The 15,839-nt window shown below is 49.5% G+C and overlaps 1 protein-coding gene across 2 annotated transcripts; it reads right to left on the minus strand.

Moving 5' to 3' along the window:
* Positions 1 to 1,838: 1,838 nt before the first annotated feature.
* On the minus strand, positions 1,839 to 15,101 carry UBL7 (ubiquitin like 7). 2 transcript variants are annotated; one of them, XM_029951760.1, is made up of 11 exons: positions 14,999 to 15,101; positions 13,339 to 13,458; positions 12,325 to 12,444; positions 8,383 to 8,465; positions 7,498 to 7,582; positions 6,907 to 6,964; positions 5,827 to 5,960; positions 5,516 to 5,565; positions 5,112 to 5,279; positions 4,413 to 4,535; positions 1,839 to 2,087 (listed from the first exon to the last, which is right to left on the minus strand). In XM_029951760.1, exons 1-11 carry the CDS (start codon positions 15,084 to 15,086, stop codon positions 1,950 to 1,952), a joined length of 1,167 nt encoding a protein of 388 aa, XP_029807620.1. In that variant the 5' UTR covers positions 15,087 to 15,101; the 3' UTR covers positions 1,839 to 1,949. The 2 variants fall into 2 exon arrangements, with proteins under 2 accessions (XP_029807620.1, XP_029807619.1); XM_029951759.1 differs by having other exon boundaries at positions 13,246 to 13,458.
* Positions 15,102 to 15,839: the final 738 nt, after the last annotated feature.

A 15,839-nucleotide genomic window follows, 5' to 3' on the forward strand; every position in this document is an offset into this window, starting at 1 on the left:
CATCAGGTTACCTGGCACAGAGTGGAGGCTGAACGAATGTTTGTTGGAAGAGTGAGGGAACAATGGTGAGGAAGGCGTCCTTGGACTGTGGAAAGCCCCAGGCTCTGTGGGGGCACTTATCAGACTCAACACATATTATTTAAAACATGGCCACAGGAAGTAAAGCCAACATGCCAAGACCTTGGAGGAAAGAGCTGACAAAGAAGGGAAGGGGAAATTGTGGAAATGGTTCAATTCTGGGAAGCAGTACAACTGGTATTTGGGGGTCAGTTCCAGGGAGAGAGCAGTATTACCCAAATGTCCCCCAGTGTAATGGAGTGGGAGAGTTAAGGAGCCCCAGTGCCTGTGATGGCAGTCCCCAGGGGCAGAGTATGAGTGGCCACAGAACAGAAAATAGCTCTAGGCAGGCAGTGCCATGGGGAGAAGGGCTATGTCAGCCCCATTTGACCAAATGGTCCCATGTGGCTGGAACTGGCCTCTGTTTTTACCATAAACAAGCCACAGACGTTGGGTGAAAAGACAAAGCTTCCTTCCCAGTCTTTGCTCCCACCCACAAGGAGGCAGCTGGACTCTAGGTGGACCACTGAGGCACAAAAGAGACCAGCACCATGAAGCCCGATAAGTTCCAAGCCCATGCAAACCCCTCTCACCATTAATTCTAGGATGGAGAGGGAAATGTGGCAAGACTTCACATTTTCTGGAAGGGGACAGAACAAAGTACTACTCAGGCCATATCTAGAACAGGGGGTCCTCCTGAGAGCCTCCCCTTAAGAGCATCACTGATAAACTAGAAGCCATTCATGGAGAACAGGATGTGTGAGGCACCAAAACCAGCACAGGCCAAAGGGGCAAGTGAATTGTCCCCCCTCTCCCTAACTAGAGCCACACTAACAGAGCAGAGGGGGCAGCAACGGGACCAAAGGACAGAACAAGCAGTCTTGTAAGTGGTTGACCTCTCGTCCCAGGAAGTGACAAGCAGAGGCTGAATGACCAGGACCGTGGATGCTGTGGGAGGGACGTCTGTCTGCCTAAGGCACAGGGCAGGAGCAGACCCGAGCTCCTTTCCACTGAAACACCATCTGAGGGGAAGGATCTCTTCCTGACAAAGTACTCAAAGCACACGAAGCCCACTCGCTCAGCTTGGCCGTGTCTGCACCGCAGGAGGGAACACTGTGCCAAGGGGAACGAGAGCTCGGGCAGATGGAGCGGCAGCTTGGGGGTTGGTGCCCTCTCTTCAAGAGGAAAGCTGAGCCCTGTTCGTGTTGGTGTTGTTGTTTAGTATTGTTATTTAACTGCTCTTGTATTTACGCCTTCAGGACAGAGAGGAGGGCCCTGCCTCCTGGCACAGCTCTGAGGCCCACAGTCTGGCAGCTTCACAGAATAGGCATTGAACACTCCCTGGCGAGAGGAGGCCAGGGGAGGAATACGGGATCTTGTGGAAGCCTGTGGGAAGGCGAGCCGCCCTACCAGCTCACAGTGAAAGTGCACCTGGCCACTCCTCAGACTAGGGTCCTCTTGGAGGCACAAGCCTCTTCTGGCCACACCCACCACATAGCAGCCACCCTGGATGGCGGCTCTGCTCCAGCCTTGGGCCTGTCCCAAGGCTGCCACATTCCAAAGTACCAAAGGGCCTGGGGCTATCACTGGAAACTTCTCCAAAAAAGAGAATGTGGACATCACACATCCCATGATGGGGGTCTACCATTCTCCACCCAGGGCTCCGAAGCAGGGGCAGACCACAATCTCCGACCCCACGGCACCACGCCCCACACACCATGCTTGCGCCACTGCCTCCACCAGCTCAGATCGGCCAGGATGGCCAAGCAATGGACAAGGCGGAAGGTTGACCATCAGATGTATTGGGGAGAGGAGAGATGGGGCACCTTCAGGAGTGCCTCCCACAGGCGGCCACCTTGGCAGTTTGCTGGGGGGTCAGGAGGAGCAGGAGTTCACGGGGCTCCTCCGGCAAAGATGAGCTCCAGGGCTGCTTGGATGTCGCCGCCAGTGGCCTGCAGGGCCCGCAGGCTCAGCTCATCGTCCTGGATGCCCATGTCTCGGAGCTGCTGCAACTGGGGCTGCCACTGGCTCTGCAGAGAGACAGGACAAGAGGGGCCATTAACTGGGGTCTCCAGGAGACCTGCTCGCCTCTGCTCTTTCAGGGGGAGGGAGGTTGGGTCCTACGGAAAAGTCGCTGATGGGAGGTTCTGCAGAACATAGGGCTTCTAGGAAGACTACCAGAGGGCCTTAAGAGTTTAGAGAACAAACGAGAAGTTTTCCCAATTAAAAAAAGGAAAAATTTAACATAAGGATCAAAAAAGAAGGCACAGATTACTCACTATCTAAATTTTAAAAAATTAAATTACTTTCTTTCTCCAGCTCTATGTATAGACAGACAGACACATACACACAGATGGGGGCAGGGGGTACATTTTTAAATTAGTTTTGTTTCCGAGTGTGATGCATAGTGAAGAGTCTCCCTCTATCCACTCCCATTTCCACCCCAGATAACCTATTTTACTTGTCTCTGAGAAAATGCAAATATATATTCCCATATCTTTTCTTAGACCTTTGTTCTACCCTCAGCACCTGCCTTTTTTCCAACATAATTAATGTATCCTGGTGATCTCTCTATGCCACTAGAGAACTTTTTAATAACTGTACAATATTCCAACTCATGCATGTCCTAAAACGTACCGTAACTGAGCTGTTCCCAACCTTTTGCCACTACAAACGATGCCACGATGATGGCCTCTGTACAAATGGAGTTTTCTACATGCACACACATCTATCTCCAGGAGAAATTCCAAGAAACGGGGCTGCAGGGAATCATACGGCTTTAAGGCCATCAGCACTTCCTTTCCATGAAGAGGCTGTTCCTGTCCTTTGCCCACTTTTCTACGGAGTAGTTGGTCCTAAATTACTAGAATTCTACACACCAGGGAAGGTATGTGTTACAGATTTTTTCCCCGTTTGTTGTCGGCCTTTGCTTGTTTTTTTTTGTTTGGTTTGCTATGCAGAAACCTTCATTTTTACAAACTCAAAACATATCACTCTTTATGTCATAGCTCCTGATTTTGACTCTCTGCTACAAAAGGCCCTCTCTACTATAAGGGCTTAAAGAGATTAACCCACATTTTCTTTCAGTACTTTCAAAGCCTTATTAATAATAATTCTACTTCATGAAGGACAAAGTGCACACCTCAGGGAAGACAATGGGCTCACTTGAGGGAAGAAGGCAGTGCGGATGAAATGCAAATTCAGAGAGGCAGGCAGGCAGACAGGAAAGGGTGAAGCATGGCAGGTTTTTCAAAAACCACACAAACACCAACGGGTCAGGTGGAGCCAGCGAAAGCTCTTGAGCTGGAGAGCAGAGTGAACAGGCTTCTACCCAGGGAAGACAAAGGAATAGAAAAGACGAGCTATCCACGGGTCCTGCTCCTGTTCCCCTCACTGTCACCAGGGTCACACAGGTTTAGAGGAAACCACACAAGCCTGAACCTGGTCTTTCCCACTTGATGGTGTTTTGACCCTGGACAAACTCCAGAAGTGTCACTCACCCCTACGCTCAGGTGAGGAGCAAAGGAAACAGAGTGAGGCAGCTAGCTCATGCACAGTGATATGCAATACATCGGCTCCTACGGTCTTGCACTAGCTACTCAAGGGACCTTTCCGTGAAGCAGGGCAGTGATGGTATAAAACCTTTCTTGGCACGATCAGGTCTGGTGTCCTCACTCAAGCACTCGAGGCTGTCACACTCAGGGTCCTGCTCTCCTGTTCTCGAGCTCTGTCTGAGGATCTTCTCCAAGAGGACACTGCCTTCTGGCCTTGCAGGCTTGGGGATGTCACATGTACCTCCACACATTTGCTCCAACAGGTGGGTGCCTCTGCCTGGACACCATCCTCCTGCCTGAATACCCCTCTCCCTGTCTAACTAACCTCTAACGAATGCTTTGATAATCAGTTCAAACACCCCTTCCTCAGAAAAGTTCTGCCTGACCCAGGCCCTCACCTCAAGCCTGGGCAGGGCTTCTTGCTCTACTGCTCCCCAGCTTCAGTCTCCTGGTACCCCTCCACGGCAGAGATGATGATGGCTCACCTATGCCCCAGAGCTGGGCCTGGATCTGGTGTATCAGTGCTGAACACTCAGTCAATGCTCACGGAATGAATGAATGACTCCTTGACTAAAACTGCCATTAAGTGTCCCAGCCACAGTCAGTGGAGTCAGGCCACAGCCACAGGGTGCAGGAGTAGAGGCCACAGGGACAACTGCCCTTGCTGGGAGCATCCTCTCCTGTCACACTGCCATGTCCTGGCTGTTCCTAGAGCAAAGAAGGTCCTCTAGAGGGCAAGAAGAAGCTCAGGATTCACAGTACCTAGGAAGCCGCATGGATCTCAGAGTCGGGGAAACCCACCTGAAGGCTGGGCTGCCCAGAGGCCTGCAGGGCATGCTGTAGGGCTTGGCTGAAGAGATCATTGGTGATGGGTGTCCCTGACTGGACACTGGAGGACATTGGTGAGGTCCCTGAGGAATGGCCCTAGAGACAAATCAGTGGTCAGTGCCACCCTCAGACCCACCCCAATCTTCCACCATATATACGAGGCCATCACAGCACCCCCTTGTGGGTCCCTGGGGTACCCAACTACTGCCTCCCAACAGAGATCTACATGGGACAACCACACAGAGGTGCCTAAAAGCTTGCTGAGGCCAGGAAAGATTCCATCCTCTTCTGTTCCAAGGAAGTGGAACTGAGTCTCCGACGTAGCCTAGGACCCCAGCGCTGGGAGAGATGGCCTTGGCAGCTAGTGACCATTACCGGGAATGCTTAAGCTGGTGATGGCCAAGCCCAGCCAGAGAGGGGAAGTCCTGAGCTACGAGGGGAGGGATTCTGGACGGTACTGCAGCCCTGGATGCTGAACCCTGAAGGCAAGTCAGGGGGAGGGAGACCGAGCTGCAGTGAGAACCCCACCAGCATTCCAGGATGACTTCAGCTCAAACCAGATCTCCAGGATGACTTCAGCTCAAACCAGATCCTGCACCAGGGTCAGCAAAGGTAAACCCACTGTACCACTGGGGAGATTCTCCCCTGGGGGCCCGGCCCCCATTTTCATACCTGGGTGCCAGGAGTCGGCGTGTGAGAGCTGCTCTCTGGGGTGCTGGCCAGGGCCAGGGCAGTGGCCAGCTCACTCTGGGTGATGGGCCGGGGGCCAGCAGCTCCGCTGTACCCCAAGGAGGCTGGGCGGGAGCTAGGAGTGCTGCTAGAGGGCGTGGACCTGGAGGTCTGGAGAAGAGAGGCACCCAGGATCAGGGAAGTGGCACCGTGACATTCCCAGACGAACCCCGCCCCCATGGCAGGAACAGAAGGAGCCTCCCCAAGCTGTCAGGCTCAGAAAGGAATAGTATGACATAGATTGGCCACCAGAGGGGCTAAGGCCACCCCCCAGCCTGGGTGAGCCAAGTCCCAGGGAGAGGCGCAGCCCTGGCACCACCTCGCTGGCAGGCAGCCGGGCCACTTACTGGGTGAAAGTCGTCCTCATCGTCAGAGAGCCCTTCAAACAGGAAGCCACCTGGAGGAGGGGAGAACAGATTTCGGGAGGAAGAACAGAAAGGCACAGGCGGAGCTCCAGAATCTCGGCTCAGATACTCTCCAAAACCACATTTTCATCTCTCCCCTTGGAAAATTACAGGACAGATGCACTCCCTGACTCAAACCAAGAGTTCCCAAGGAACGCCCTCTGCCAGCGCTATACATAGCTGCTGAGTAAAGCAAATCCCTGGGCCACTGCTGGCTCCCGAGGGGGGCCTCCATTACACTCTCCGGGGCCTACCTGGCATGTCCCGGTACGAGCTGGAGGGCATGCTCCTCGAAGAGGAGTCGGCTCCCGGCAGTGGGGTACTACCTGCCACTGAGTGCAGAACCAGGACGATGGCATTGACCAGGGCTGGGTGAGCAGGCACCAACCTGGGACAGAGGCAGGAAGAAACACAAGGGTGACCGAAGTTCTGGGTGCCCCTCAAAACTGCTGCACTCCCCTGCTGGACTTGAAATTCCTCGGCACATCTCACCAGTGGGCTCTGTTCTCCTGCTCTGCCCTCAGCAGCAGGGCAAGGCCCCCACCCCTACGGTCCACTGCCAATGCTTCATCTTGCCCTCCAGCAAGGCATGATGGGACATGCACAGCCCAGGAGGCTCAGGGTCCCTCTCTAGTCTCATCTCCATCACTACTTTCCCGGACTCTGTCAGGTCCCTTCTCTTCCCAGTGTGGAGCCGTTTTCTTCACTTGCAAAATATGGTCTATTTACTGTCCCTTCCAGCTCTAAAATTTTAGGGACCAATGCACCTGCATCCTTCCCCATCTTAAAATATTTTAAAGGCTCAGGGCAACTGGATGGCTCAGTTGGTTAAACATCCAACTTTAGCTCAGGTCATGATCTCATGGTTTGTGAGTTGAAGCCCCTCATTGGGCTCTGTGCTGTCAGCATGGAGCCTGCCTTAGATCCTTTGTCTCTCTCACTCTCTCTCTTTGCCCCTCCCCTCTCGTGCATGTGCATGCCCACTCCCTCACTCACTCTCTCTCAAAAAAAAAATTAAACATATATACATATATATATATATATAAATTTCAAAGGCTCTCCAATGTCTACCGAATGAGAACTGAACTGAGCCCAGCCACAAAGCCACCTCTCTCAGAACCCTGCTTCAACTCCGTATCTCCACAGATCCCTGCCCTTGGACTTTGTGTATCTACTGGGATCCCCTGCTCTTTCTCACCTCCTGACATACTTAACAGGTGGACTTGGAGAGAGATGAGGTTGGGCTCTAAGAGCAGAATCTGGGGTGATGATTAGGTGTCTGGCCCAACCATGAAGACAGAGAGGGTCCCCTTTAAGAAGATGGGTAGACTTACGTATCAAGCATGCTGGGGTCAGCGAAGACAGAGAAGAGGTCCTTGTCCTGGAGAACGCCTGAAGGAGAACAGGGTTCACCTCAGACCCTGGGAAGCTAGCGAGATCCAGGAGGCTGTGGAGAGGCTTCAGGCCTCAGAGCAATCGGCTCAATAGGGACACAGGACCACAAAGCAGCTCTCATGACAAGGGGAGGAAAGAAAGCACCAAGAAGCACAACCCAAGTGTTCTCCATCATGTTCCCCACTCACCACCTCCTTCTGAACTTAGGTCACATGCTGTATACCAACATGTCAGCCTCTTCCCCGTATGTCTAGGTTCCTCCCTTGGCCACCAACGTGTGTAGGAAGTCTTCCCTCCTGGGCGCTAAATGCTGCCCCCATCTGGCATCCTACAGTCTGGGCCATGATGATGGGTACGCCGTGATTTCTCAGTGGCACTGACCACTCTTGGAGGGCTGGGTATATGTAACACATCTTGGTTATCCCCCCTCCTCCAACAAGACCAGTGATTCTCCACAAGATGGTAATTGCCTCTCCCTGTTTCTCCTTCTCCAACAACTCTCGTTTCCTCAAGCTCAGTCCTGTACTTACCGAGAGCAATGGGATCACTGCTGAGACCTGGAGTGGCCACAATGATCTGATCCAGAGACTCCTTATTGCTGAGCATCTTGAAGACCTGCAGGAGAAATGGGGGGCGGGGGTGGGGGGCGCTGAGCACTCAACCAACTCAATCCACTCCACAAACACCTGCACACCACTGAAGTCCTCCCCCGTGTCCACACACCACCACAAAGCCACAATAGCCCCAGGAAACAGATGAACTTCTTTTTTCTCTAAGACTGTAGCTTACTGGAGGGGAAACAAACAATTAAAAAAAAAAAAGACCACGGTAAACATTCCATCTGTAGTGCTTTCCCTCATCTGTGGTTCTAGTGATTCCAAAATAAAAGCTCTCTTTACAAGCCCTATAGCAAATGTTCTTCTAGGTCCCAAAGGCCCTTTCCAATCTCTCTAAAGTTATCATTTCATATGCATATAGGTTGGGAAGTTTGCAGCTCTATTAATTTTGCTTATCGACTCTCCTACAGATAGACATCAGTGCGTTTGCCCAGTGAGGAAATCCAGGTTAAGGAGCAGTGGGCAGGTGGTTCAGCAAACGTCAAAGAATGATGTCTAGCAGAAACAGCATGTGGGTCCGCTGGTTGTAACTATATTCATTCCATGAGGCCAACCAAGGATCAGGAAAGGTAGTATCATTATCACAAGAGGAAATCAACAAGACTGAGCTGAGAGAGCCGGTTTGGGGGATGACAGGGCTCTACTGAGACCCACAGACGTGACAAAAACTCCCCAAGGAACTCTTAGTAGCCATGGCAACGGGCTTCCAGCTCCCACTCGACACCACTCACCAGTGTTCACACCCTCTCCTGCCATCCTGCCAAGAGTCTCGGGCAAGGGGCCTAGGCACACACTCACCGCCTCCCTGTAGGAGGAGCTGCTGTGCAGGGCAGTGTGCAGCACCCGGAACTCCCTCAGGGCAGCCACTCTGTCCACAGGTTCTGGGGACAAGACACTCAGTTACCTACAACCCAGCCCTGTCCCTGCGCCAGATGCAGAGCGTCATTCCAGCGTGTTCCCCTCAGCACCCCATTCAGAAAACCCCACTGATGCCGCCAGTGACGTGAGAGCTGCACCCTCTTTTGAGCAACTGCAGTACACAAGGCAAACAAATTCAAGTTCCGGCCGAGGTGGATCTCAGCACCTGAAAGAGACGGCTCTGATCAATATCCCACTGCAGGAGTTCTAGACGTACATTTAAAAAGGAGTACAGCCAACTCAGCAGACTTTTAGAGGGTGATTTAAAATAAGTACCAAAAGCCATCTGAACAATATGGAGCGATGCTGACACAATATGTTACGAGAAAGAAATAGAACAGAAAGTTGTACATATGTTCTCTAGTAAAACTCCGTAAAATGTGTCATTGTGCACGTGGTCCAAGGCTGGAAGGGGACACGGGGAGAAGATAACTTAGGTAAGGTGGCAGGATCAAGGCTAACTGTTTTCTCTGTGATATTTTCTTTAAGGCTTCTATAATATTATTTTTAATCTTAAGGGCCAAGAAAACACACTGTACCTCTAGGGTCCTTCACCTGTATCACATATGCCCGACGGCAAGCGTTTCACTGGGACTCGAAGCTCCTTTCTGGTCTTGGGACACTATGATTCATATATATGGGAAAGTTTAGCCGTTGGCTTAGTTTTAATTGGTTACTTTGCCATTTAGGATATCAGTCCATTTCGCAGGGGAAGAAATTTGGGTAAAAGGAGGGAGAATAGGTAGAAGTTCACACCGGGTCACACTTTTAAGTGTGGTTACCCTCACCTAGGATAGCTGCTTGTGACCGAACAGTGTGCTGCCCGACTCCAGGGGCACTGGTCCCAAAGCAAGGTAACTGCCACCCTGGAGTTCGGAGCACCAACCACGTCCTTACCTATACTTCTAATCAGGGGGGTGATATCTTTCAAAAAATATTCAAAATATTCATCTTAAGTAAACTACCTGATTTATTCATTCAGCAAACATATAGCAAGCGTCTACTCGTGGCCTGGTTTGGGGAAAAGCACAGGAAGAGTCCCTGTCACCAAGCAACTCGTGGGGCAGTAGAAGAAACAAGACTAGATCAAACACACAAACACAGTTACGCTGCTGAACACCTCTGCAGAGGTGTGGCCCCCAGTTAGGGCTCTAGGGACTGGAGACAGACAGTCATTAGGGAGAGAGAAGGCTAGGACACAGAGCTGCCCACCAGGGGAGACCATCCAAGAGGACATTTAAGGTAAAGCAGATGCTTTCTAGGAGGAGAAGGTATCCTAAGCTTAAGGGAGAACATGTGCAAAGTCAAGGAAGAATAAAAGAATGAGGTGCTTTGACGGAATTGCAAGTCATTTTTTCCTGGCTAGAGCTCAGGGAACACATCCCTGCTCAGAGAGCAGGCTCAGTAAGGTCCTGAGGAGATCTGTAACCTGCCACAGAGAACCATCAAAGGGATCCATGTGGGAAGGGAGGGACTGACAGGTTCTCCTCCTCCAGGCGCTCATGTAGGGGGAGACCCAGAACTGTGCTTCCTTTTATAAGAGCACTCAAGAATAAAATATTCAAAATGCCATCGTGGAACCGGAGCCGTTTCTTTTCAGATCTAAATTCGTTTTCACCCCCAATAAAACATGCACATGTTCCAAAGATAGATCTCCAGGCCAAAGGGAGGAGGAAATGGATTCTTCATGTCTAAAGCCAGTAATCAGCTAAGAGTTATGGTTGTCTCTGTAACATCTCTGAGCTAATCTCCAAGTCACTCTTTGGAAGTGGGAAGCAGCCAAGCTAGTGGAAAGAATGTGGGCCCTAGAGCCAGGAAAACCTGATTCACATTCCAGCTCTTGCATTAATTTTCTAAGTAGGTGACCTTGAATAAATAGCTTTTGTAACATTCCTTTTTCTTCATCTATCAGACGCTAATGCTGTTACCTGGCCTGCAGGTCTAATGAGTAAATAGGACATCAGAGAGAAACAATCTGGCCTGAAGAAGGAACAAATGTGACTTTCCTTCTGTCAGTGCCCTCCAGCCAAAGACCAGAGGGGCACACCTGCAGTGGACCAAGATGGGTTCACTGCTCTGCACAGAGAGCAGGATGCACACGAGAAGCGGGGATATCTCAATAAGATGACATTAGAGAAGCTTTATAGGATTTGGGCTTCAGCTGGGGGATTTGGGGTGGGGGGTGGTTCCAAGAAGTAGGGTTTTGCTCTGGATTGAATGCTGTCAGGAACTGGGGTTGACTTTATGATTGGATAGCTAAGAATTCTTGCCTAGAAGGAAAGAAAACTAGAGCAGGGCCAAAGCTGTAACTAGTGAAGAAGTGACAGCCGCTCATAATAGCCAGGATGGAGGGATATTTGGTCACTTGTGTGATGTGAACCATGTTCAGGGGTTTGTCTCTATTCAGAAATGAGAGGGATCTTATGTTTGTCTGGATCTGTTATCGTTATAGTCTCAGAGTGAGTGGCCTTACAGGTGTTGGTGATCTGTTGAAATTGTTCATGCTTCAAGGCCTAGCCAAGGGTCAGGCCAACCCCTGAATGTCAGAGACTGCCTTTCCTTTTTTGTTTTTTTTTTTAAAGGAAACTGACCTTTTTAAAAAAAAATTTTTTTTTTACATTTATTTATTTCTGAGAGACAGGGGGAGACAGCGTGAGCAGGGCAGGGGCAGAGAGAGAAAGAGAGACCGAATCCGAAGGAGGCTCTAGGCTCTGAGCTAGTGGTCTGCACAGAGCCCAATGCAGGGCTCGAACCCACAAACCATGAGATCATGACCTGAACTGAAGTCGGTCACTCAACCGACTGAGCCACCCAGGCATCCCGAGACTGCCTTTCTTTCTCACTTCCCGTCAGTGGACAAAAGATCTTTTTGTCCTTAATGTTTAGAATTGAAAAAAGGGGATATTTCACGCCTATAACCAATCACAGCAGTCATGAACATTTCAAAACTATGTCAGATGGGCAGTTTAACAAATCTCTTTTCACAGCTTAGCTTTATTCCCAGGGAAGCTTTTAAAACACAGACGTAAAACTGAAATTGTGAATTCCAAGCAGCACTTTTTATTAGTAAGTCAACACGGCATTAGAGGTTTTGTATGTTTTTCTCCAAGATCTACTTTAGTACTGTCAAATATTTTCAAGCTTCGGGAAAATAAACCACCAGTACAGCACAAGCGAGCTGTCCGGGGCTGCTTGCTACAGCATTAGAAGAGCATAAGGAGTTTCAGCTTTTTTCTAGCAAGAACAACAACAAAGGGATCCAAAGTTCGAGGAGAAATAAACTGTTAATCTAAAGGAGTTTAAATAGACACACACTCCCTACCCGCTCGAATACAATGGATAATGAACTTAAAAAGTAGACAAGTCTCCTTCTGTTAGTGGTGTTGGCAGCAAGTAAATCAAAATTGCACTCTATTAGGGTGCCTGGGCAGCTCAGTCAGTTAAGCATCTGACTTCGGCTCAGGTCATGATCTCAAAATCCATGAGTTCAAGCCCCACGTTGGGCTCTGCGCTGATAGCTTGAGTCTGGACCCTACTTCAGATTCTCTCTCTCCCTCTCTCTCTCTCTCTCTCTCTCTCTCTCTCTCTCTGCCCCTCCCCTGCTTATGCTCTGTCTCTCTCTCAAAAATAAAGAAACATTCTTAAAAAATCAAAACTGTACTCTATTATCAATAAGACTAATCCAATATGTAATATAGATATCCTCCATCGCCATCTCAGTAAATTACTTCTTTGTTCAACCCAGGCCAGGCCTCAAGAGCATGTAGACCCTTTCCTTGTTGACATAATAGAAACTCTGCTTGTCTAAGGGCCCTTCCTCACCTGGTTTCTGATCAGGCTCAGGCCAGGACTTGCGCAGAACATGGACTGTGGACCCAGGTTGGATGCCGTAGAAGTCAAGGGTCTGGTCATCTTTAAGCTTCCGGCCACAGTAGATCAGATCTAAAAAGAGAACTGTCCACTTATATTTTGTTCTTCAAAACAGTGTAAGTAGTTTCTGTCCCTAAGAAACTTATCTTGATTGGACAGATAGCTGGAGAAGAATACATGCTTTAAAAAGCACTCTTAATTAATAAATACCTCTTAATAAATTATTAGCAAATACAAACTCATTAAATACAGAATCTATGCACAGGTAAGCTCTAGAGCTTAACATCATGCTGACTGATTGATTTAAATGAACGGGAAAATGCAACAAAAAAGGATGAACCCAGTGTTTTTATGAGTAAGAACATACTTTTTCCAAGTTGGACACCTCAGCTGTTATAAATTACATTTGTAATATAATTTAATGTTATATCTCAATTCCTTCTTTCTCCACCTAGAATTCCCTTGCCATATTCCTTTCCTTTTTTACTGCCTTCCCTCAACAAACCAACCAAGCAAACAAAAATCCTTCTAATCATCCCTTAAAACCCATCTCAAAGCCCTATACTGGGGGGCACCCCCAATGAGCTCCTTCCCTAGCCTGCCCCAAATTCTTGCTCTTCCAGAGAAAAAATTTAACAATGTCATGGTTAAGGAACTCTGTGACAAAGGAGCTGAGTAGAATGCACAACTAAAAATGACAACTTATAGTTTTATTTCATGGTTTGTGTTTCTATTCAGCCAATTGCACTCACTTCCCTGGAGCATTAACATCATGAGGCAACAAATCCCAAACTCTTAATTTACCCCTGTAATTCCAGAAGTATCCTCCCCAGAAAGCAGCAGAGCAGCAGCTCAGCCTGTTCGGAGACTCACCAATCAGCTCAGGGTCTGGAACAGACTCCTGGAGTTTTCCAGCAATGAGCTGCTTCAGAAATGAAATACTATAGCCCCCCAGTGAGTATTCACCCAGTTCTGACTCTGGCAACTGAAGAATAGACTTTGGGGCAAGTGGCTGGTCAGCCAGCTTCACTGCCAGGTGCCAGTCTGAGAGAGACATCCTCTCTCTTTCGCGCTCTCTCTTCCTCCCTGGAAAGGAACAAAGCTTTAGAGGTTAAAGGACAGATCACCACCCTACACCACCCCTGTCCCACCAAGGAGTTGAATGAAAGATAATTCAGAGGGACACTGTTGGAAAAACACAGAGTGTAACATCAGGAAGCCAGAACTAGAATCTGGGGTCCTCTCTTTACTCATCCTATGATAAACAGCAAAAACACTTCAGCTTACTAGGCCTCAGTTTCTTCATCTTTAAAGTACACATAAAAATGGAATGTTGTGAGGTTCAAATGAGATCATCCAACCCTCTCCCTTACGTATACTCCTTATTTCCAGTTTTCTTCATGAACTCTAGCTTGAACTGCCACAGCTTTATAAAAGGCCCCTGCCTCTTGCCTCTCTCCCTATCAAATATCCATGCTGCAACCCAACGCATCACTTTATTTTTTTCAATGCAATATAGTTAACAGTATTTCCAAGTGTACAATATAGTGATTCAATAATTCTGTACATTATTCAGTGCTCCCCACTAATAAGTGTGCTCTTAATTCCCTTCACCTATTTCACCCATCCCCCCACCCACCTCCCTTCTGGTAACTGTTTGTTCTCTATAGTTCACCATCAGTTTAAAACACAGATCTTATCGAAACATTCCTCTGCTAAGGACTCCTCCAACACTCCAAACCACTTCTATGAATAAGTCTATTAACTCCACAGCCTGGCTGGTGACAACATTTGTTTTGTTGATGACAACATTCTTTCTGTTCCCTCTGCCAGCCTTCCTCCCCAACAGAGCCCTGCCTTGCCCTAACCTCCCAGCACTTAACTCCACCGCCAGGAAGCCTCCAGGCTTAACAAAGGTCTCCCACTTTGTATCCGTTCATCTACTAACTCGGCATGTAATTCCTCCTCCCTTTGGCCTCTTAACAAACTATCAAGATCAACTCAAATACAACCTTCTCAGTCCCCTTTCCTCCGTTGTTCCCACATTCCCTCAGGGCAAAGGGCTACAAATATCTGTTTACTTCTCCAACCGCAATCCCCAACCCATTCCCGAAGGCCTTTGATAGCAAAGACTATAATTTTTGCCTTTATTGTCCCAATGCGTGGCAGATGTGGGTCCCCAGAAAATGAATCAGAAACTGAGGGTGGAAGAAGCCTCTAAGGGCAAGCCCTCATTATAATCATTATTGCTTCCAAAGAGGCCTCCAGTAAGGAAGCTAAAAAAAAAAAAGGCTCTGTGGCTTTGAAACTGCACAGCCGACCCCCAAGGCATCCTCAAAGTACCGATCTTCAGGTTTATGAGAAGCAAAGAAATAAATAGGTCTTTTTATATACCATATCTCATTTAATCCTCACAACTGTTCCTTGAGGCAGATATTCCAAACTAAACATTAAAGACGAGGGAACCGTGGCTCAGAAAGGTGAAGTCACTGGCCCAAGGTTACAGACCGCTAATAGAGGGGCAGGGGCGCCATCTCTTAGTGATGATCCCCCCCACTCGCACGGAACCAGCTAACTAATGGACACATGTCGAGCCCCCGCGCGACCCGAGGCCCAGAGCCCTCACCCGTCCCGCGGAAGGAACCCGGCCGCAGAGCCGCCGGTGTAAACACACTCCGGTCCTCTCGCCGGAAACCGGAAGTCCTGCTCTGCATTCTGGGAGTTGCAGTTTCTGCGGTGGCCCCTTCCCTTCTAAATCACCTGCCTGCGGGTGGCGCTACTTGCAAAGCTTCCGGTTCTGGGGAGGGCGTGGCCTCTGAGCCCCTTGAAATTTCCCGCGCGAGGGCTTCGGGGTGGCTTTCGCCGGTCGGAGGCCCGGCCCCTGTCGGCGTTTCCGGGCGCGAGTCGCGGCGGGTAGGCCTGGCGCCGTCCTCGGAAGCAGCAGAGGCCGCGAGCAACGCCGAGTTGTTATAGCGCCGCAGGAACTTCCTGCTCCGACCCTCGCCCCCCAGCTTTCCCTCGCGGCCTCTTCAGGCCAGCGGTACCTTGCGGGCCTCCCCTGGAAAACCGTGTGCTCTCGTGTGAAGGCATCCTCCTTTGTGCTTCTCTCAGCCCGTCTACAACGGAGGCAAACCAGGAGCGAAAGGATGACTCCCTGTAAACGTGGGCTCCTGGATGGGGTGCTATTAAGTCGGGATCCTGATACGCTTGCTTCAACCGGCAGGGGTGAGGTTTATAGAACAGTCATTCAGAGCTTCCATTTGGGGAAGGGAATTCCCACTGAACTGTAATAGAGAAACTGCGAATTTTAAATGCATGGTTAAAATTGGTTTGCCTTTGCACAGAAGTTAGAATTAGCGCTAAAATGTTGAAGAGGGCTACTACTTTTTTTTTTTTTAATCTTAGAGCGAGAGAGAGCGTGGGAGGGGAGGAGAGAGAGAAAGGATCTTAGGCCCAGCTCGGAGCCC

The sequence above is a fragment of the Suricata suricatta genome, chromosome 9 (assembly GCF_006229205.1).
Source record: "Suricata suricatta isolate VVHF042 chromosome 9, meerkat_22Aug2017_6uvM2_HiC, whole genome shotgun sequence".
In the NCBI taxonomy this organism is placed as follows: Eukaryota; Metazoa; Chordata; class Mammalia; order Carnivora; family Herpestidae; genus Suricata; species Suricata suricatta.

Coding starts and splice junctions, on each gene's coding strand:
- UBL7 (XM_029951759.1), bottom strand. CDS start 15,086: ATGCAGAGCAGGACTTCCGGTTTCCGGCGAGAGGACCGGAGTGTGTTT. Junction 13,459..14,998: donor GGGTTCCTTCCGCGGGACGG/GTGAGGGCTCTG, acceptor GTTCCTTTCCAG/GGAGGAAGAGAGAGCGCGAA. Junction 8,466..12,324: donor TGAGCCTGATCAGAAACCAG/GTGAGGAAGGGC, acceptor TCTTGTCCCCAG/AACCTGTGGACAGAGTGGCT.